At 41.8% G+C, this 21601-nt stretch overlaps 1 protein-coding gene across 1 annotated transcript in view; it reads right to left on the reverse strand.

Annotated features, from left to right (window-relative positions):
* Nucleotides 1–21601, reverse strand: part of LOC147724694 (vomeronasal type-2 receptor 26-like) — a 90284-nt gene that overhangs the window by 43689 nt on the left and 24994 nt on the right. Inside the window, exons 2-3 of the mRNA XM_086918089.1 lie at nt 14051–14278; nt 3895–4131 (exon numbers count right to left, since the gene is read on the reverse strand). Coding sequence (XP_086774215.1) covers nt 3895–4131; nt 14051–14278 — 465 coding nt within the window. The remainder of the gene's footprint in view (nt 1–3894; nt 4132–14050; nt 14279–21601) is intronic.

The following is a 21601-nucleotide window of genomic DNA, read 5'->3' on the forward strand; positions in this document are numbered from 1 at the left end:
TGATTAAAGACAAACAGTCGCACGAAAACCAATTCTGGTGCAGATTGGTGTGGGAGAGCAAGAACAAAAACTCAAGAAAATTCTGGGCTTTAATTAAGCACACAAACTCGAGCACACCGAGCTTTGGAACAGATAATATTCAAGAATCGGACTGGGTAACATTCCTCACTGATCACTTCAGGGCCTCAGAACACCAAGGACCAACAGGATACAGCCCTCCAAGAAAGATTGAGTGTTTATACCCAGTCAACAAGGTCCTTGAGGTGACCCAAGAAAGGGTTACTACAGCAGTGACAAAGGCAAGATCAGACAGAGCGCCGGGCCCAAATGGCCTGCCACAGAGCCTCTTTAAATCTGACAATCTTCTGGTCAGGAATCCTAACAACCCTTTTTAATTATGCTTTGAGCACTGCCATAATCCCTGATTCATGGCGGGGAGCCATAATCCATCCAATTTATAAATCAGGATTCCGCGCCGCGCCGAACAACTATAGACTCATAGCCCTTCTGGACATCGAGGCTAAGCATTACGCAGGTCTCCTCCTAGAGGACCTGAGGATATGGGCAAAGGAACACAACTTGATACCGATGAACCAGACAGGGTTTGTTGCCAACTCAGGGACAACAACTAATCTATTAGCAGTGTCAGCCATCGTTGACAAAGCACTTTTAACATCTCGGTCAGTGTTTTGTTGCTTTATCGATTTCAAAGCAGCATTTGACAGGGTCCCCGGGGCGGCTTTATGGGAAAAACTAAGAAACTGGGGGATTCCCGATAAACTACTAGAGGCAATCATTTAATTACACTACCGCACCTGGGTTCGGGTGAAGTTTGGACCCGGCACACACCTCTCGCGGAAAATTATGACAACTAGATGTGTGAAGCAGGGATGTGTGCTGGCTCCACTTCTCTTTAACCTGTTTATATCAGATCTGTCAAGAACCCTGGACGATACAAACAGTCACCCCCTAAAGATGGGAGGCATGGCCTTAAGTAACCTTCTGTATGCCGATGACCTGGTCCTCTTTAGCCTCACTAGGGTCGGTCTGCAAAGGCTCCTTGATAAAGTGTTTAGTTATACAACTACAAACCAACTAGAGGTTAACCTTAAGAAAACGCAAGTTGTCCTCTTTGGTAAAAAACGACACGCAGGTGGTGGGGTGGTCATTTAACAACATAATCCTCGCCATTGGCCAGTCATCCAAATATCTAGGTGTTCATCTGGACTCCAGATGCAATCTCATGAATCAGCGCAATGAAATCTCGGCCAAAGCTACGACCCTTGCGGTGTCACTAGGTAAGCTCTCCAAAAACCTCTCAGGCCCAACACTAATGCCTCTTTTGGAGGTCATGAGAGCGAAAATTGGCCCCACCCAATCATATGGTATAGAGATATGTAGGGGGAAACTGAACACTGTCTTAAACAAACATACAACCAGAATATATAAAAGAGTTCTCCAGCTGCCAAATTCTGCATCCGCAGCACAGATAAGATTAGAGATGGGGTTATTAAACTATGAGGCCTCCAACGATAGCACTTACCTAAACCTCTGTCATAAACTGAGACAAGCGGACCCAGGCACATTAGAATCCTAAGTCTGGTTAGAAATTTCCAAGAAAAACCCGGGTGGAACGTCTGGTCGCCTTTTTAAGAACGCCATTTTCCAACTGTCAGCGAGCGACCTATGGGTCCTTAATCCCAGTCAGACAGCATTTAAAATGGGCAATAAAAAAGGGGTGAGAATGAGATCACTCACCATGGATAAAGCACTTTTTGCGAAACGTAGCCATGCATGGGCTCTCATAAATTTGTACAGACGGCTAGCCTCAGCCATCTACCTGTCTTGTACATACTCACTGTACCTAAAACGCAGCCTCATAGCCATTAGATTGGGTGACTGGCGATTTTTGCAAGATCTGCCTGCCTGGTGTCGTACGGTGGAAGATATAACCTGTAGAGGGTGTGGTAAACCGGCTGAAACTCTGTTGCATGTGGTCTGCCTTTGCCCACTCTTCAACTTCCAACGCAGGTGCAAATTAAAAGCAGAATTGAACAAGTTGGGCGTCCGTACCTGTAAGCAAGCAATCATCGCGGCTTTAAACCCTGAAAATACAGCCCTAAATATAAGACTAGTAAACCTCATTCAGCAAGCATACCGCAATTTTAAGCAAAAGAGACCCTGTTAAGCTTCCCTTTTATCCTTTTTTAATCATTTAACACACCTTATAATATACCCCAAACACCCAAGGAGGACAAAACGAAAAGAACATGAGTGGCATCCTTAAGAATGTTGGGTTGTTTTCACATGCATGATACCACAGTCTGTGAGAATAACACAAATGGGGTGAACAGTTTTGCATATCGTGTGTTAATCTACCTTCCCTTGGTTTATTTATATCTGTGTTTTTATCTATTATTTTAAAAATGTTATGGAAGAAGGAGGCTGAAGATGTGGATGATCCCTATTTTTATCATGATTGTAATAATAACCGGCCGCCTTTTTTTATTTACTTTTTGCACACAACGCAAATATGTATTCTTCTTTTAAAGATATCTGTGTTATATCTAAATAAAGATATTTGATTTGATTTGATTTAGATGTCACCTCACAGGTCCTTTAATCTCTAACATAGGGCCTCATTAGGATGGCGGTGATTCCACAACCTCCGGGCCGGTGGAAGCCACCACTGGCCCGGAGGATGGGGATTCACCGCCGCGGCCACAGAAAATACCCACCGCCAGATTAGGATGGCGGTGGGATTGCGGTGGGACCAGCGGCAAATGGCAGGTCAGTCCGCCGCTGATCCGCGGGGTGTGGAGGGCTATTTGGTGGCGGTGTATGCAAGACACCGTCAGCCAAATTAAGATGTGCATTGTAACATGCTTTTCCACAGTGGCTTTTCCGCCGTGGAAAAGCATGTGGTCTTTGGTGTTTGGGGGCTTGTTGCGGGCCCCCAGGGTGTCGGGGTGGGGGGTGCACATGGGGGGTACCTATGGTACCCCCCAGCATTTACATGCACAAAGCGGCAGGCACCGTGCGGTGCCTGACGCTTTGTGCATGTAAATGTAAAGCATGCATTTTTAACCTTGCCGCGGGTGCTGCTTCAAGCATATAGGGGAAGCATATTGGCTAAGTAGTTGGACATTGGTGTGATGATCATTTTTATTGTCTCTATCCTCCCCCACCATGTTATGTATCTGGGTGACCATGCCTCCAGGAGCCCCTTTATTTTGCAACCAATTGACTCTCATTCTTGTCAAGTGTGCTCCTGAGGTCCATTCCGAAATGTATACCCAGGTATTTAATGAATCCAGTCTGCCAAGCAAGGCAAGGCCGAATCCCCCAGGTTTGTTTTCTTTGGTGGTGTGGATATTAAGGGGTTTACACTCTGATTTGTCTTTGTTTAGATTGTACCCAGAGTAGATAGAATACCTTCCTATGGTCTCCATTAGGGCATTGATAAATGGTTGGGGATTCTCTGTGATTATGACAATGTCATCCGCATATGTGGCTAGTTTAACTGTCACATCATTGATGGTAAAACCCCTAATCTCTTCATTGGCCTGATATGTCTGATCAGACGCTCTAGGGCCAGCAGGAACAGTGAGGGCGACAGAGGACAGCCCTGTCTTGTCCCCCGCTGCAGGTTGAACGATTCTCAGACCGCTCCTTGTCGTGCGACATGCGCGTCTTTAGGAATCCTACTTGTGCATTGCTTATTAACTTTGGTAGTATCCTGTTCAGTCTTGAGGCCAGTATTTTTGCATAGAGTTTACAATCAACATCGATTAGTAAGATAGGCCTATAGTTTTGGGGTAGCTGTGTGTTTTTGCCTTCCTTTGGGATTACTACTATGTTTGCTTCCGACATGGTCAGGGTCACCGCTCCTACCTTGTCTTGGTGGTTGAAAGTTTTCTTCATGGTAGGGGTCAATAGGCCTAGAAATGTTTTATAAAATGTGGCTGTGTAACCATCCAGGCCCGGGGCCTTGTTGTCTTTAAGAGACTTCACTGCCCCCTCAATTTCTGCTTCGCTTATCTCTTGCCCTAGGGTGTATGCTTCCTCGTCTGTTATCTTTGGTAGGCTTAGTCTTTCCAGGTACCCTGTACTTCCTTCCTCATCCAATGACTGTTATTTATTGTATAGGTCCTGATAAAATTTGCTGAATGTTTTTAGTATCACTTTATGCCTCGTGTGTGTGATGTTTTTCGAGTCAGTGATTGATTATATGGTGTGTTGCTTTTGCTTGTGCTTTAGGTGAGAGGCTAGAATCCTACCTGCCTTGTTTGCTTCTGTCGCAGGGATCCTGCTCTTACACAGAACTGTGCATAGAGACTTGGAACCTCAGTGAATTAGAGTGTGCCAAAACTCACCTTAGTATCCAAAATCCCCTACCAGACTAGCAATCAGTGTCTCATTGGTTCTTACACCCCCCCCAATGATTAGACAACCCAGAACATGGACTTATAACACCTCAGGTAACATGGAACACATGAACACTCTTTCATTATACGAACATATCAGTCCAGAACGAGGAGTAAATGATGACACGTGCAAGTTTGAAATATTTATTTCTAATGCAGTGTTCTCAAGCGCAGTATCTTAGCTGAACAAGCAAACATATTATAAGGAACAAGGTTAGCAGCATAGTTACTGTGCCATAAAATACAAAGGGAGAAAGCATGTTAAAATGCTAAAGGGAAAAGGTCTAAGTAGAGCCTCAATTCACCCTCCCTTGCTTGTATATTATATTATATCTACAGAAGGTCTCTTTGGGTTAGGAAGGGCTGGCCCATACCTCTGGTCTTAGCAGAAATGGATCACATCATCTCCTGCACCAACTCTCTGCATGCGAATATTCATCAAGTGTGTGTTTCATGCTCTGTGCAGTGCATTATTAATCGTGCCTAAAACCCAGAGTTGGCCACAGCTGCATATGTATTATGTCTAGACCGTGCGCTGATCAAACCGAAACACAAGCGCTGTGTTGAAATAACCTTGAAGGCCTCGGCACTCACTGTACAGACATAGCTTACCAAGCAAGGGTGATATTATAAGCAAACATATTATTTTTGTGTAAAACAAAGTATTCTACTAGGCGAAAAGCTTTAATAACAAAATGTGTTATGTGCAGAGGCTGCAGAAAAGGAAAATGGTGTTTAAACTTCTAATAAGTTCATGCTAACATAACACAGTGCGAAGGCAAAACCAAACTACATGACACTTCACAGAGGCTGATTGCCTTATACTTGTTTACCCACAGTCCTGCCCTTTCGCTCAGGATTTTATTGTGTTCGTATTTCCTCCTTGTGAGGTTTGCTAAGGTAGAGCTGTTCTTGGGATCTGTGATGTGGACTGTTTCTAGTCCTCTTATCTCTTCTTCCAGCTGATCTAGTTGTGTTTTTGCTCTCTTATTCATTTTTCCCTTCATCTCTATTATTGTGCCCCTGATTGAAGCCTTAAGTGCGTGCCATACGGACCTAGGGTCCATGTCCGATGTGTCGTTGAGTCATACGTATTCTTTAATGTCTTCTTCTATTTTACTTTTGTTACTCTCATCTATCAGGACATCGCCGCTGAACCTCCATCTACGCGGTAGATCCTCGTTGTGACATCCGCTCAGCAGTAGGCTGATGCACGAGTGGTCTGAGATAGTCCTAGCTGCTATATCTGAATGGTCTATTAAGTGCCTGTGGGTGTTTGATATTAAAATGTAATCTATTCTACTGTAGGAGTTGTGTGGGTTGGAGTAGGATGTGTAGTCTCTGGTTACTGGGTGTTGTAATCGCCAAGGGTCTATGAGATTGTATTTGTTGCAGATGTTCTTTAAGGTGACTTGCACTTTGGGCGGTAGAGAATGGAAATGTAACTGTCTGTCTAGTGTATGGTCTAATGCTAGATTGAAATCACCTGCCAGAACTAGCAACTCATTGTTGGGGATTGTCACCAGTCTCCTCGAGACCCCCTCCCAAAATTCTGGGTCATCTTTGTTCGGCCTGTATAAATTAGCGATATGAAAGGTTTCTTCCCCTCTCTTCAGCTGTGTGATAAGTATCCTCCCTTTCTCGTCGCTTTGTTGGTCAACTATGTTAATGTTGGAGTTCCTAGCCACCAGCGTGATCACCCCCTGTTTCTTCCCAGATGCTGGGTAGCAGGCCATCTGCCAGATCCACCTCGCTATTAATCTTTGTGAGTCTTCTAATGTGAGTCTGGTTTCCTGCAGTAGTAGAACATCCCCTTTGGTCTTTGCTAGATAGTCTAGGGTCTTTTTCCTTTTTACAGGGTGGTTGAGGCCTTTAACATTTAGAGACACTATTTTTAGGCTTGTCGATGGTGAGTAACTGCTGGTGTGAGTCATTGGTGCTTGGGGTCAATCGCCTTTTTCCCGTGGTGTCTGGGAGTGGTTAGATCGTGTTTCACTTTTATTAACAGTGTTGTGCCGGGCCCACTCCCTCCCCCCCAGGGTCCGATTCCATGTTCCTTCTTGTAAGTGTAGGAAAAGTGGATAGTAAAGTGATAGAGTAGAGGACAATGGATATCATCTAAGCATATGGACGAGACAGACAGTACAAACAACCCAGTACAAACAACTCTGTCCCCCTCCTTAAAACCCCCTCCCCCCCTTCTCCCCGCTGGCCAAAACTCGTACACTGGGCATGCGACGCAATATCCCAACTCCGTCCCTCCCAGGAGATTATACTCTTGATTTCTGTTGTTGCCATCCCCCCTCTTTTCCTGCTGCATTGTGGACCAACATATTACTGGTTAACTTAACTTAGGGACCCCAGTTAGTAGGGGAATTTTTAATGTCCAACATAGTTTATCTGCTTAAGCGTCTCTGAAGTGAGCGTCTCTGAGTGGACAGCCTACTCGCGTCTCAGAAATTTGGGATGTACTGTTGTGAGTTTCTCTTATATATTGGGGTCCCCTCCTGCCCTTCCGCCCTTCCCCCTTCTCCTGTCAAATCGTTTCCCCTTAGCGCTAATTCTATAGAAGGAAAAGGATATATTGTTCCCTGAGGTTTTTGTCCATAGGTGCCTCTGGTTGGGCAATAAGTTCAATCTTTGGCCTCTACGATGTTCTGCCACGTTGGTTCTTCTTGCATTGTAGTGGACGTTCGGAGGTAGCTGGTTTGTTTCTTTTTTGAGGTAGATGTGTTGTTTCTTCTTTTTGGTCCTAGGTAGTCCGAGGTAGTCGTCTGCTGTCTTCCTGAGGTAGATGCGGTTATATCTTGTGTTTCCTGAAGCTTTGTTATGTCGTTACTCAGCTCTCAGCTCTGGCGATGCTCTTCTTTTACTTGTTCCTGCCTGTGCTGTTTCCATTTCTTGTAGTGTTGGTCCTTGTGTCTACCTTTGTCTTGGAATAGTCCTGTGTGAGGATTATTTTGTGTCCATTCCATTGCATGTTCTGTGACTTTCTCGCTGCCCGGAAGATAGCTATAGTGTGCATAGAGCGTATCGGTTTGCATATTATTGGGCGCGGTCCTTCCCGGTTTGTCGATTTGATAGCTGGCATTCTATATGCTTTGTCAAGCTCAAGTAAGAGGCTGAATTTGATTCCTGTTATTTTTGGGATCAGCTCCTACACGACCTTGCTTTGTCCTCATCCCCCTCCGGAACACCTAGGATTCTTTTGTTGCCTTTCCTGTGTTTGTCCTCCAGCTCAGCAGTCTGGCTTTGTAGCATTTGCGTGGTTTTGGATAGTGCATTGAGGGTTTTGTTTTGTTTGTTGGTACCCATCCTCAATATCGCTGACTCGCTGCTCAACTACTGACAGCCTGTTGTTTGCGGCATGGATATCAGCTCTCACGGCTGCCAGTTCCAGCTGAATTGGATCTGTGGTCTGCTTTGTTGTTTTGGCTAGGTCATGGACCTCGGCCAGTTTCCTTAGGATCATGTCTAGTGTGGCGTTAATATCTTGCTTTTGTTTAATGGGGGGTCTATTTGCATGTCTCCCTTATTTTTCATTTCTTACTGCTGGAATTTCCCCTCCGTGCCGGCCATGGCTGTTAGACCTCTTCTGGTTAAGTGGAGCTTGTATCTCTTATCCTCCTTCTGCTCTATGATTAGTTGTCTACGCAGTGTCAGGGATAGCAGGGGAGGTGGCAGGGGCAGCGGTGGGGGCAGTGGTTGTGGTAGGGATATGCTCACGCTCTGAGTTTCTGCGGAGCCTCCCTGAGACAAGACTCTTGTCTCTTGCTCTTTCCTCTGCTCTTGGGTCCTCGGTGCCGCTCTTGTGGTAGCCACCTCCATTGTTCTGAATGCGGTACTTGCTGTTGAGTACAGTCTTTTTTTTCTTTCCTTAGGTCTCTGCCTCTCTGGTGTATAGTCCTATCCCACCCCTTACTTGACTCAGATCCAAGTGCTGTGTACTGTCTGCATTTGTCCTTGCTATATATCCTGCTGGATATAACTTCTCAGTGTGTTGGCGGTATTGATCTCATGTCCTTTAGAAAGGACCTCAAAACTTATCTTTTTCCGAAGGCAGTGTAACTGACATCGGTAGGAATGCTCTGTGGTCAAAGCGCCAGGATGCCCTTTGGGTGACAGCTGCGCTATACAAGTATGCCTACATACACATACATACATATTTGATACTTAGCTCTTAGTTGAGCAGTGCTTTTCTCTTTCTGGGCTATTTGCGGGATGTTGCCACTGCTGTTGCTGATGTGAGATCTCTCGGACTGTTCACTGAGAGTGCACTCCTGCGATGATCCAGCCTCTTTGCTCAATTAGTGGGCTTGCAGGTCTGGAGCTCGCTATCTCTCATTTGGTCTTTTGGTGGAATTCCCCCTGATTGGCAAGTACCGGATGGTTCTGTTTGACCGCCCTGTCTGTAAGGCAGGGCGTTCAAACAGAACCCTACGGTTGCGGTATCCTGGCATTTTTCTGGCGCTTAAAAAAAAAATGTTTTTTCCGGCTTTGTTCACTAATACTAGCAGGAGTTGGTTCAGTCACTTCAACTCTGCCTCTTTTGGAAGATCGTGGTGGGTGACTGTCTCTCCCGTGCTGCACGGTACCGCCTCGCTTTGTTTTTTTTGTTTTTTTCTCATTTTCCGTAGCAAAATGCAGGCCCACTTCTGCTTTCAGTTTTGTTTCCCTTTAGTGCTGGGCATGATCGGCCAGTTTTTTACTCTTTTCGCTTTTGTTTCACCGCAGCCAGCAGCCCGTTGCCCTCCCAGTGCTACCTTCGCACGCCTGCCTCAGCACTGTTATGTATCGATGTGTTGGTGTCTGCCTCTCTCAATCTCTTTAAAATGGCGGCTGCCTCTGGTTGTTGCAGTTTTGTTTTCTCTCTGCAGGGGTCCTGGGTGAGAATCCCCCCCTCATTAGAAATCGGGCTCCCTCTCGATGCACTCAGCCCTCGGTGCCATCAGCCCTGCACCTCCCCGCCTATCCTCACACCTCTTGTGCTTCTCTGTGCATCCACGTTGTATTCACTTGAGTGCTGTTGTCGCGCTGGCTCGCAGCGTCTTACTTTTTTATTTTTTTTTAAAATGGCAGCCTCCTGTGCAGTTGCGGTTTTGCTTTACTGCGCCCCGGTCTATGTGCTCTGTATTTTTTTTTCGTTCGCCGTTTGCGCTTACCGGGGAGAGCGAGTAACTCCGCTTACGTCCTAAACTGCTTCTCGTCTTTTCCTCCTTGTCTGGGGGTAGCCGTCACTCGGAATCACCTTTACCAGACGGCTGCCATCTTTGGGGATCCTCTTGTCTTTTTTTGCTCAAGCTTCTTCCAGTGATTTCTCTTTTTTGTTGCGCCGCCGGGTCTCCTTTCTTGCAGCCTGACTGTGAGGCGCTCTCCTCGGTGCTTATTTCTCGGATCGGTTCGGCAGCTCTGGCATATTTTCTTATTTTGCTTCCAGGGTATGACGGAGCACAGATCCTAGATGGGTTTCACCATTGCCGTCCAAGGCACTCTTTTTTCGTTCAAATGGGAAAGTAATAGATATGAATTTAGTACGTTCTTCTTTGCCCAAGATCAAGATCAAGTTTCCTGATCTGGCGTCTACGTGGGGCCTTAATAAGATTGCGAGCCATTCCAGATGTGCCAATTGTGTAATGTGTGAGTCTACAGTCGACACCAAACAGTTCTTACATGACATATAGTGTATAATTTGAGGACCATACAAACAGTAATTCTCAAAACGTTGTTTATGCCTTGTGGTGCCCGTGGAATTTCAACTATGTGGGCCAAACAACTCAAAAATTAAAAACCCAACTCTCACAACACAAGAGTCTTGAGCTAAACCATTCGCCAGATTAAATAAAATGGCAGGTGATCGAATTGATATGGAAGCACCTGCATGGTGGTGATATCCAGCAGACATTTCACAGAGCGGAATGTCGCTGGATCTTGAGCTCAATAGCATCAATAAGGGGTTAAACAGAATTGAGGAATGTAATTCTATAATACTGCATTGATGTTGCATCTATACTTTTTATGATATCCTGTATTGTTTCTGACAACATACTGTTGTACACATATGCACTTGACATGTTTGAAATCCTTTCTCTGGGCATGCCATTATTGCATGTAGTTTTGCAACTATTCTTAAAACATATATATATATATATATATATATATATATATATATATATATATATATATATATATATATATATATATATATATATATATATATATATATATATATATATATATATATATTTGGTGTTTATTTGAAGAATTATATTGCTCTATACCTGTATCTTTGTAGAAATCATGTACGGCTTTTTACAGCACATTGACATATACTTATGTAATTGAGATTTTTTCAATCCTTCTCTCTTGAGATTACTCCCTGTCTGATTATACTCTTTTGATGTTTTGATTATATTCAAGACGAGCCAAGCACAATACAAAATTAGCCAACACTTTGTGGTGTTTAAATATTTAATTTTGTGCACTTTGGTTTGCTTTGAGATTTTATTATGTGTTATATGGTGGTTGCTTTTTATCCATTCCCATATGGATATTGGATCTAAGGCTCTAATTTAACTGAGAGGTGTGGCGCTATTTGAGTACATAGTGGTTGAATCAGCTTTGCCTTTATATTTTGCTTTGTTTTTTTGTAAAATTTGAGTGACTGCCACTGATATAGCACAATCACTGATATCCTTTTGCTTATTTCATGCATCAATTATCAACATGGATTAGCTTAGCCTTTGTTGCGCATGCATGCAGTGTGTACTACTGGCAATCCCATTCTTAAACATAATATTTTGATTTATTGTTGTGACAACAAAATCGGACAGTGGTATAAGTAAAACTTTGGATAGTTTAATTGGCATATCTTATTATATACTCCTTTTTTGTAAGTGTTTGTGTTATCAAGCATTTGATTAGATTAAGTCCTTCTTTTATTTTCTATTATGGTGAGCAGTGCTTATCTAAACACTGCGTCCATCACGTCCTCACCGCTTTGATGGGGATGACGTGTCTGCCTGCCTAATTTATTCAGCAAGTAAGATAAGATATGCACGTTCTCCCTTTATCTTATCTTTGGAATTGTTGAAATTACTTTCCGATGTTAAATTTGTTTTTATTTTTATTTTGTTCAAATAGCGTTAACTTTCATACTTCGTGAATTTCGAGGGTGCCGGCTTGAAGGTTGTACTAGGTCCTCGTAGGGCACTGTTGATTTATACATGTGTGCCTGAATTGATACAGCTGGTGAGTTATTCGTCATCCTTTGTATCAGCATTCTAATTGACATAGTTGTAATTTTGTTTCTGTATTGATTATTCTTTTTTTGTTTGTTGTTTAGAATTCCTGATCTCGCATTATTATTTTTGTGGCTTCCATGTTTTGACTACATCTGAATACGTTCAATTCAGACTGCACAAGTAGGTATTTTGATTTCTTCTTGAGTTTGTGACTCGTGGGGTGCAATGTTGGCATCCAGGGTTTGCTCACGGTGGTGATGGTCCTTTCGAATTATTCCATTCACAGTTTCTATAATATTCATGACACTGGGAATTTACCTTGGCCCCCTGCTCACTTGAAATCAGTAAAAAGTTTTCCCTTCCCCCGTATCTTGACCAATAAGGATTTCCTTGATTATCACGTCATCTATCTGTCTGAAATGCCTGACAATTGGCTATTGTGTCTTGTGCTACGCTGATACTGATTTAATCAGTTTGCTTGGTTTTGGTACCCATTCAAAGTAGATCTTTTTCCCTCCACTTTTTCTTTTTCGATCATTCTCAGAAATATTGTTGTCTGTCCTGATGATGACCTTATAACGTATATAGGTCGAAAACGCGGTCAATGCCTGTTCTTGGCATATATTGAAGAGGAAGCATTTATTGCAATTGTTGTTCCTGTGACTTGTCAGACTTGTCTTTGTTTTAACATTCTTTCCTCTGCCATTACTCCTCTGCACACTGTACATTGTGTCTTCTTTTGATATTTATTGTGTAACTGTGCATGCACATTTTGTGTATTAATTGAACAAATTCCTGGGCACACAATAGAGATAAAGTACAAGAGTGTCAATCCACTCCACAGGTATAGAATGCAAATAATCACAAAAGGTCAACACTAGTGGATACTTTTTTTCTGTTTGAATTTAGCATAATTTCTGCGATTTCGCTAAATACAAATTGCAATGCAGATTCGCAGGACCAGTGATAATTCCAACCTGGTGTATACGGGGGCAAAGTGAAAATGAGGGAAAGCGTGGCATGCCGCATTTCGGAAAGAGAGACGGACTTCGGGCTCACCATCACAGCATGCCGCATACCGGACTGTAATACAGACGTACCTGCCCGCCTGAACTTGGTCTGGTCTCCTACGGGCTGGAGACCTACCTTTCCTGCCCACTCCTGCGTTGTTCATTGGCACGCCACGCTTTTCCTCATTTTCACCTTGCACCCGTACACACCGGGTTGGAATTATCACTGGTCCTGCGAATCTGCAGCTCACTCGTAATTCAGCCCTGAAGAGTCACGGGTGAATACCCTGGTGATGAAACACGTGTCGGATGGTTTTTCCTATGATGTTACTATTTGAAGAAATGTTGCTAAATACAAACAGAAAAAAAGTATACACTGGTGCCGACCTTTTGTAACTATTTGCATTCTATACCTGTGGAGTGAATTGACACTCTAGTACTTTATCTTTATTGTGTGCCCAGGACTTTGTTCAATTTATATAGTGTAGGCCCTTGCCCTTGCTTTTAGGGGTTGTGAGGTTCCCCCTGACCTTGTTAGCACAATATTTATTTCGGACTTTTCCTTCCCTAGCGCTTACTGCTTTGAGCGCCACTTTCCTGTTTACTTAAAACCCTATGCAGAATTGTTACATTTTGTGTATTTTTCAATTATTATTTTGTATAATTTACCTTTCAGTAAAAGATGTTTTTGCAGCAATAATAGTTTTTTTGTGTATTATCGGTACCTTTTCATGATTTTCTCAATTTTGTATGATCTTTGTTGTGGTTTATAAATACATTGTTATTTAATGCCTTTTCTGTATTTATGTGCAACTGTGACAGATTGTTGTTGCTTCTATGTAATTGTTTTCTCGAACTGTTGTAGCTGTCATAATATTTATTTGACCCAGGTTCGGGAAATAGGGCTGCCTCTGTTGGATGTAACCAATCAACTAACCCAGCTACGCCAACAGTGTAACAAAACCTAAGCAAAATCAACTACAGCAACTAAAACACATCATAAAGCACACAAATGGCACCACCAACAGTCCAGAGGAAATCCATATCTCTCCACTATGAAGCATCTAAATAAAGTAGTCTTAGCAGAGCAACATAAAGCGGGATGTGGCACTATTCAGTAAAGGTCAAAGACAGCTATTGAACAAACCAATTGTTGCAAAGAATCACCATATGAGATTTTTGGTAAATTGAACATTCACTAGTTGCTATTGCTCATTTGACTCCCACCCATGACTATTTCCTATATTTGTGTGTTCAGGTGAATATAATGTAGCAATGTAAGGCTTACACTGTCTTGAATACCTATTGTACTCAATGCTCCATGCAGAAAAGGGTGATTTGTTAATTGAAACTTCAAGGAATAATCTCTTACCTGTCCTTGCTCGGTAACATTGAACATAAGACTGTCATTCATCACCAGTAGACTGCTGTCGGAGGCACTTGCATCAAAGCGCCCAACTGTGATGTACCTAGCATCTCCATGGGGGTCCAGCTGCCAGTTCACAATGTCATACTGCCCTGGAGGGTCGCCATACTTATCAAAGAAGACCTCAGCACCAGCTGGATTCCGGAAGTGCACGCCCTTCATATAATGAAGAAGCTGAAGAAGGAAGAGGTATAATCACCTTTCACATTTCTTCCATACTTACAACTCATGAAAGAAATGTACGGTGGTCTTACTGTTTAACAGCATCAATTACAAAAGGAATGGTGTTAGGTGTCGAAGACTAAGCCCTTGACATTGATTTTTTTAGAGTTTAACAAGAGGGAAAAACAGGAAATGCAAAACGTTTTGTATCTGTAGGTTCCACCTAGGTGGAGAAAGCCTAAAGAACAAATAACTAACACCTGGTAATGCTCTTTTTGGAGGATGCTCTAACCACAAATTCCTCACCTTAAAATACTCCTCAGGTGCCATCCAGCTCTCCTCTGGCTCCACTCAGACACAGAGGTGACAGTGTGGAGTCACATATAAGCCTCACCCCTGCAAGCTTACTTTATTACTGGCTTGGCTCTTTTTGGCGCTCTCAGACGTGAAGCGTGAAACAATTGTTGGTACCAGTGTGCCAATTCATAACTTGGTTTATATTTAGTTGTGAAAAGGAGGCACATCCACAGAAAGTGGGAGGACAGTGAGGAATGTGAGATTAGACTATACACCAGAAAGAGTGTTATCATAAGAAATTGACTTGATCTTCTAATGGATACTTTGCAATAAATGACAAAATAGTATCTCCCATGTCACAGCCTGCCTGCTAACGCAGTGGTAACAGCCTTGGCCCAGGTGGAGTGAGTTCTCAGACCTTCTGGAGGTTGCTTTTTGGCCAATGTGTGGCATCCCTTAATGCAGAGGACTATCACTTCGACAGGGTCCTTTTCGACAACATTTTCCCCTTTCTCGCCCCAGAGAACCCCACAAAAAGCTGGTCCTTTGTACAATCATTGTAAAACCTCAAAGCCCTTTGTGGTCCAGCCGAAGAAGCCTCTTTCTGTTGAGAGTCAAGTGGGGCCAAGGATCCCAGGCAGTATGATGGATTACCCAATGTGAAAGAGAGTCAAAAATGTAGGCAAGATAATATATCAACTTGCTGCTGTATAGACAAAGAATAATACTCTAAGTTTTGCTTTATGTATATTAAACTAGACCTATTTTGGAGAATAAATGGAGTAAATAGTTTCCCAAGATTCCCAAGGTACCATTCTGTATGTTTCCACCTCGGGATATGGACTCCATTTGTGATCCAACAGATGCCATTGACTGAGCTTGTCCTCCATGGCATTCAAGGTTCCCGCCAGGTGATTTGTGGAAATGTACTGATACTGCAACCAACTGGTGCAGAGCCTCCAGGTACAGGAACCCACTGTGGTTGTATGTTAATAATAATGATGTTACCCTGTGTCCCTCAGAACCTGGGTATACAATACTATCAATCTACAATGGGTTAGGTATGTGTACAAGACAGGAGGCCATGGTCAATAGGGTTGGCTGAGATGGCCAAGATTTCATGGGACTACTGCCAGGTCCAGCAGTTTCTGAAGTCATTGTGTTAGAGGTTCAGTACTTATACCCAATTGTGCCTTTGAGCTGGGGAAGACTAGTACACAGAGGTCCACCCTTCCTGTTCCTGCCTCCAGACTCGCTACAGGGGAAATATGCAGCCCTTTGTGAGGGGACAGAACATAGCTTTTTCGGGTGTGTCAGTTCCTCCCTTTCATTCTGGCCAGCGTGGCCCATCGGGATGTGGTTGGCCCATCAGTCACAACCAAGCTCCCTTGTGTGTGGCTGTCTAGCGGGAATGCACAAAGTCCAGCTGTCAACCACCCCAGACGTGTATTGGAGGCACAGAATGGCTGGAGTAAAAAAATGCCAACTTTCTAAAAGTAAAAAGAAAAGATGATGAACGGAATGCTGAACAAATCGAACATTCACCTCCAGTCACCGATCTGGGTTAAAATCATTGTTTTATTGCTCACCATGCCATTCCAGTTTGGACCCAGCCATAAGCAAATCGGTCTCAACCCTGCTCCCAATGGAAACAGTCCACCCCAAACTACCAGGCCAGGTCCTCCTTGGACCACAAACAAGCTTCCTAAGACCGGTTTTGGGGAGTCACTCCTCAACAGCCGCGCTAGCTTGAATCGGGTGGCATAGCATGCATGGGCCCGATGTCTGGGCATATCCTTCCCACTGAAAAAATTTAATAAATTTTTAAATGAGAGAACTTTAAAGTGAGGAAAAATATTTCTATGAAACATTGAGGGCTCAATTACGAGTCTGGCGTTCCACGGACCGCCTGATTCGCAGGTACATGGCGTAGCGGTTTGACCGCCCTACCAGGACTTCAGCAGTTGTACTGACATTGCACCTCTGCAGCTGCCAGGGAACCACCATTCCCTTGCGGGCCCACTGCGGTATGAGGGCCACAATATGCTTGAAGGTGTTCTGAGGCTCCACCAAGCATATTACGACTTTCCTCACCCCCAGCGCTGTCATGGAGGTTCCTTCTCCATGAAAAGGCTGACAGTGAGGCAGAAGGGCCACCCTGTGCATGGGGGTGCATGCATGCATGTTGTGCTCCCCCGTATTTCTGCACCCCCAGTTCCTGCACAGGAAGAAATGCACGACATGGTGCATTTCATCCTGTGCAGGAATGTGCACTGGGTGTCCCACTGCAGTGTTGTTTCAGGCTCACAATGAGCCTTTTAAACAGCACAGTCACGGGACCGCCATGCTGCCAGCCCACCAGACTACAAAAAACGTGTAATCTGGTGGGCGGATGGCGGCGAGTCTCGTGGGGGCGGGGGCACAGCGGTGGCGTATCGCCCCCTCACCCCACCAAAATTTGTAATCAGGCCCTAAGTCTTAATGTTTTTTTCTACTTTCAATTAAGCTAATTACATCTTATGGCCTCATTACGATGACCGGAGGCTTTCCGAGTCTCATCGTAGGTTTCACTTTTGACTAATGCATTACAATGCAGGTGGTCGAAAGTGAAACCATCCAGGCATCCCAGCTGGATTCCAATGGGCTCAAGGAGCCATCGAGATTACGGTGTCAGTTTCCGACAGGCTTTCCATGTCAGGCTTTCCGACATAGAAAGCCTGTCGGAAAACTTCATGGATCCCTGTTAATCCCTGCTCCGTGTGGCAGCCACACGGTGCAGGAATTACCAGAAACTCCCATTTCTCTATTGGAGCTTGTGTTATGGACGGCCTGCGGCTGCAGCACAAGCTCCCATAGAGAAGTGGGAGTATGTGTCCGCATCATGTGTGCATTATAATGGGGGTGTCGGGATCATGCCCTTAGTGTTTTATGAAACATGTTTCCTCACTTTAACTTCCTCCCATTTAAACAAATGACTGTATTTTTCTGTTATAAATATGGCACCCTGTCTGCAGGTCGCTAGAAGCAAGACGCCTGCTGTTTGTAAATATGATGATGCCAATGTAATGGGCAACATTTTAAATCATGAGTTTTATGGAATCCAAATAAATGAAAGTTAACTCTTCAGTTTAATTTTCTCCCATTTTAAAGTGTCGCCTTTTACACACAGTAGTCATCTTGCTCCCAGAGGCTGGTAGAAACAGTGTCATATTTATAACTGAACAATACAACCATTATGTGGGGGAAATTTTTTCCATATTATGAACATTTTTGCAGTACATTTATCAGCCCTTTACATTTTTCTCATGAAAAAATGGTTGCATGTTTGTGTTATACATGTAACTGTGCAACATATAGCGGATGGTACGTACTGTGTCACAAGTACATATGACACAGGTTCTTAGTCACCCAATACCATATATCACGTTCATATTGGTTGATACATCCCCCAGAGACCATGCATTCACTGATGCACACGGCGGATCACTGACATAATATTGATGTTAAAAATATTGATGAAAAAATATAGAATGCAAAATTATCAACTCATCATAGTTAAACAGGTAAGTACAAAAATATAAAATCAAAAATATCGAAGTAAGAAACAGATGTAAAAAATATCGATTTAAAAAATATATAGAATAAAATAAAATATATTAAATATTAATATTATTTTTAATAAAATAAAGTAAATGTAATATACATGTTAACTAAATATAACAAATAAACATAATTTGAAAAATATAAACACACAAACATAATAATTTATACATATTTAACTATTATCTTTATTACATTTTTTAACTTTAAAATATATAAAAATAATATATACATATATATATATATATATCAATAATTTGAAATAAAAAATAAGCATTCTATAATAAATTAAACCATTACTTTATTTAACAAAATTAAAACTTACATTTTGCAATACAATAAATGGAACAGTTGGGAAACTGTTGGATAGCCGAATAATTAAAATTACTATTCCAACTCGAGTGAGTGCAACAGTAGGGAAAGGGTTGGATAGCGGAGGGGAAAAATGAATATTCCCACTCCAGTAAGTGCAACAGTAGGGAAAGTGTTGGGTAACGGAGGTGTAAAAATACCTATTCTCACTCCAGTGAGTGCAAAAGTAGGGTAAGTGTTGGTTAGCAAAGGAATTAACTTTACTATTCCAACTCCAGTGGGTACAACAGTAAGGAAAATGTTGGGTAGCGGAGGGGAATAAATTACTATTCCCACTCCAGTGAGTGCAACTGTAGGGAAAGTGTTGGGTAGCTGAGGGGCAAAAATTACTATTCCCACTCCAGTGAGTGAAAAAGCAGGGTAAGTGCTGGATAACGGAGGGGCAAAAATTACTATTCCCACTCCAGTGAGTGCAAAAGTAGGGTAAGTATTGGATAGCGAAGAAAAAAATTTACTAATAACATTTTAACAATACAAAACATTTAAAAAATCATAAAAACAAACAAACTATATTAAAAAAATATGATTAAATATATTAAACATATTAAAAAGAACACATATTATGATATAAATTACATATCAAAAAAGCTACGAATATTATATAAAATAAATTGACAAATACATTTCTAGCAATAAATATTTAAAATGAGCAAATATTAACAAACAAAAAAATTATTTAAAACATTAATGTATTTATTTTATTTTCTACCCAATAACACAACACCAATCAAAAAAACGTCAAAAGTTGTATTTAAATGTATTTCTATAATTAACATAATTAACAGTTAATTAAAACATGTTATTAATAAAATCAATACAAAACATTCATTGAATACACCAGCTTTACCACCGTAATAGCCACAACACACACCTAAAATTAATTACACAATTAATTTCTAATTAATTATTTTAAATTAATTAACAACTAATAAATAAATCATCAATTAAAAATACATTACTTCCCACCCTTCCCACCATTAACACATATAAACACCACAACACACACCTAAAATTGATTACACAATTAACATACTTAATTGCCAATTAATTATTTAAAATCAATTACCAACTAATTATTAATTCATCAGTTAAAAATACATTACTTCCCATCCTTCCCACAATTTACACTTATAAACACCACAACACACACCTAAAACACACACCTAAAGCTAATTACACACATATCATAATTAATGACTAATTAATTATTTAAAATTAATTAACAGCTAATTATTAATTCCTCAATTAAAAATAAATTACTACCGAACCTTCCCACCATTTACACGTATAAACACCACAACACATGCCTAAAATTAATTACACAATTACCATAATTAATGGCCAATTAATTAATTAAAATTAATTAACACATTAACATGTTAAGTAATTCTTAATAGATTACTTTACACATTAACACTATACCATCTCAATTAAACAAATGTTTATAAATAAAAAATATTCAATAAATATAATATAATTAAATTACTTCCCATCCTATTCCCCTATAAACCCACAACCCGCTTCTGAACTAAACAAGCAAAATAAATAAATAAATAAATAAAAAATAATAATAACTACTAAAAAAATCAATACATTTAATATAATTAAATTACTTCCCACCCTATTCCCCTATAAACCCACAACCTGCTACGGAACTAAAAAGGCAAAATTCAAAGAAAAAAATATTAATAATTACAAATATTTTAACACATATAATAAAAATACTAACAATTCTTACACAAAAAAACATAATTCACGTACATATAAAATATAAACTAAAATGCATAACATTAATAAATCGATATTTTTAACAACTATATCTTTGCAAATTATATTAAACACTTCGATATTTTAAACATCGATATTACTTACCTAAAATCTGTATTCTTGACCACAAGAGTTAGTCTGTCGATATTTCTGACCCACAATATTTTTACCTCGATATTTGTTTAATTCTATGTTTTCGATTCGTTAGTCTGTCTCTGGACCGCACATGGCAAACCTGTCATAGTGCCCCTAGTCAAAGTATTTTGTTCAAATCATAGGAGCTCATTATGATGGCAGGCGGACATCAGTCCGCCTGCCACCATAATGGTGATGGGAGCAACCGCCAGACGTGCAGCGGTCCCACCTGCCCAATTAGGATGTGGGCGCATCCTGCCTTTTACCATTGCAGACGGTGCTGCTGGCTGCAGCACCATCTACAATGGTAAAACGACATGCACAGCATTTCCCTGCACCACGTGGCAGGCACTATGTGGTGCCTGCCACGTGGTGCAGGGAACTACAAGTGACCCCTCCGCCCAACCCCGAGGGGGCCCGTAACGGGCACCCGTAGCCAATCCCCGTCAGCCGTTCCATGGTGGCATCGTCACCATGGAAAGGCAAGTTTCCGCACACATCCTAATTAGTGGCCAATGCTGACTGGCAAGAAAGCAGCGGATGCACTTTGCGTCTACCGCAATACCCCTGCCATTATAATATGGTTGGGTTGGCGGGCGGATTGCCACCGCCGGGCTGACGGTGGTAATACCGCCACCATCCTAATGACCCCATAGTATCTGGCTCTATGGACATTAGGCCTAAAGTCAATGAAGTGTGGGTGTGTCTTGTAACAATGAGCGAGTTGCTTAGCCTTCAGTTGCACACAATGATTTTCTGTGATTAGAAGTAGCTCTCACTGCAGAAAGAGTTGGAGACCATAAATGGTGAACTTGTGCTAAGACCTATGCTAGTAAACCTTCTCAATCTATCTGTTACGTCCGCCTCAGTCCCGAGGTATGGAAACAAGCAACTGTTATTCCGATGCTAAAAGAACATAAAAGAACACCTTAGAGGAATCACAGTTGGAAAACTATTGCCACATTTCTCCTTTACCTTTCCAGGCTAAAATCCTAGAAAATCATTTTAAAACTCAATTGTCATATTATCTAGACTTAAGCAACCTTCAGTGTGTGACTTTTTTTTAATTTAAATTTGTTTTTATTATAGTTTATCAGCTTTTTCATAACATCTGGTAGATCTGCAATACAGTATAAATAACAGAGTAAGGCCATACAAATCAAT

This window comes from Lissotriton vulgaris, chromosome 4_1, assembly GCF_964263255.1.
Source record: "Lissotriton vulgaris chromosome 4_1, aLisVul1.2, whole genome shotgun sequence".
NCBI lineage: Eukaryota > Metazoa > Chordata > Amphibia > Caudata > Salamandridae > Lissotriton > Lissotriton vulgaris.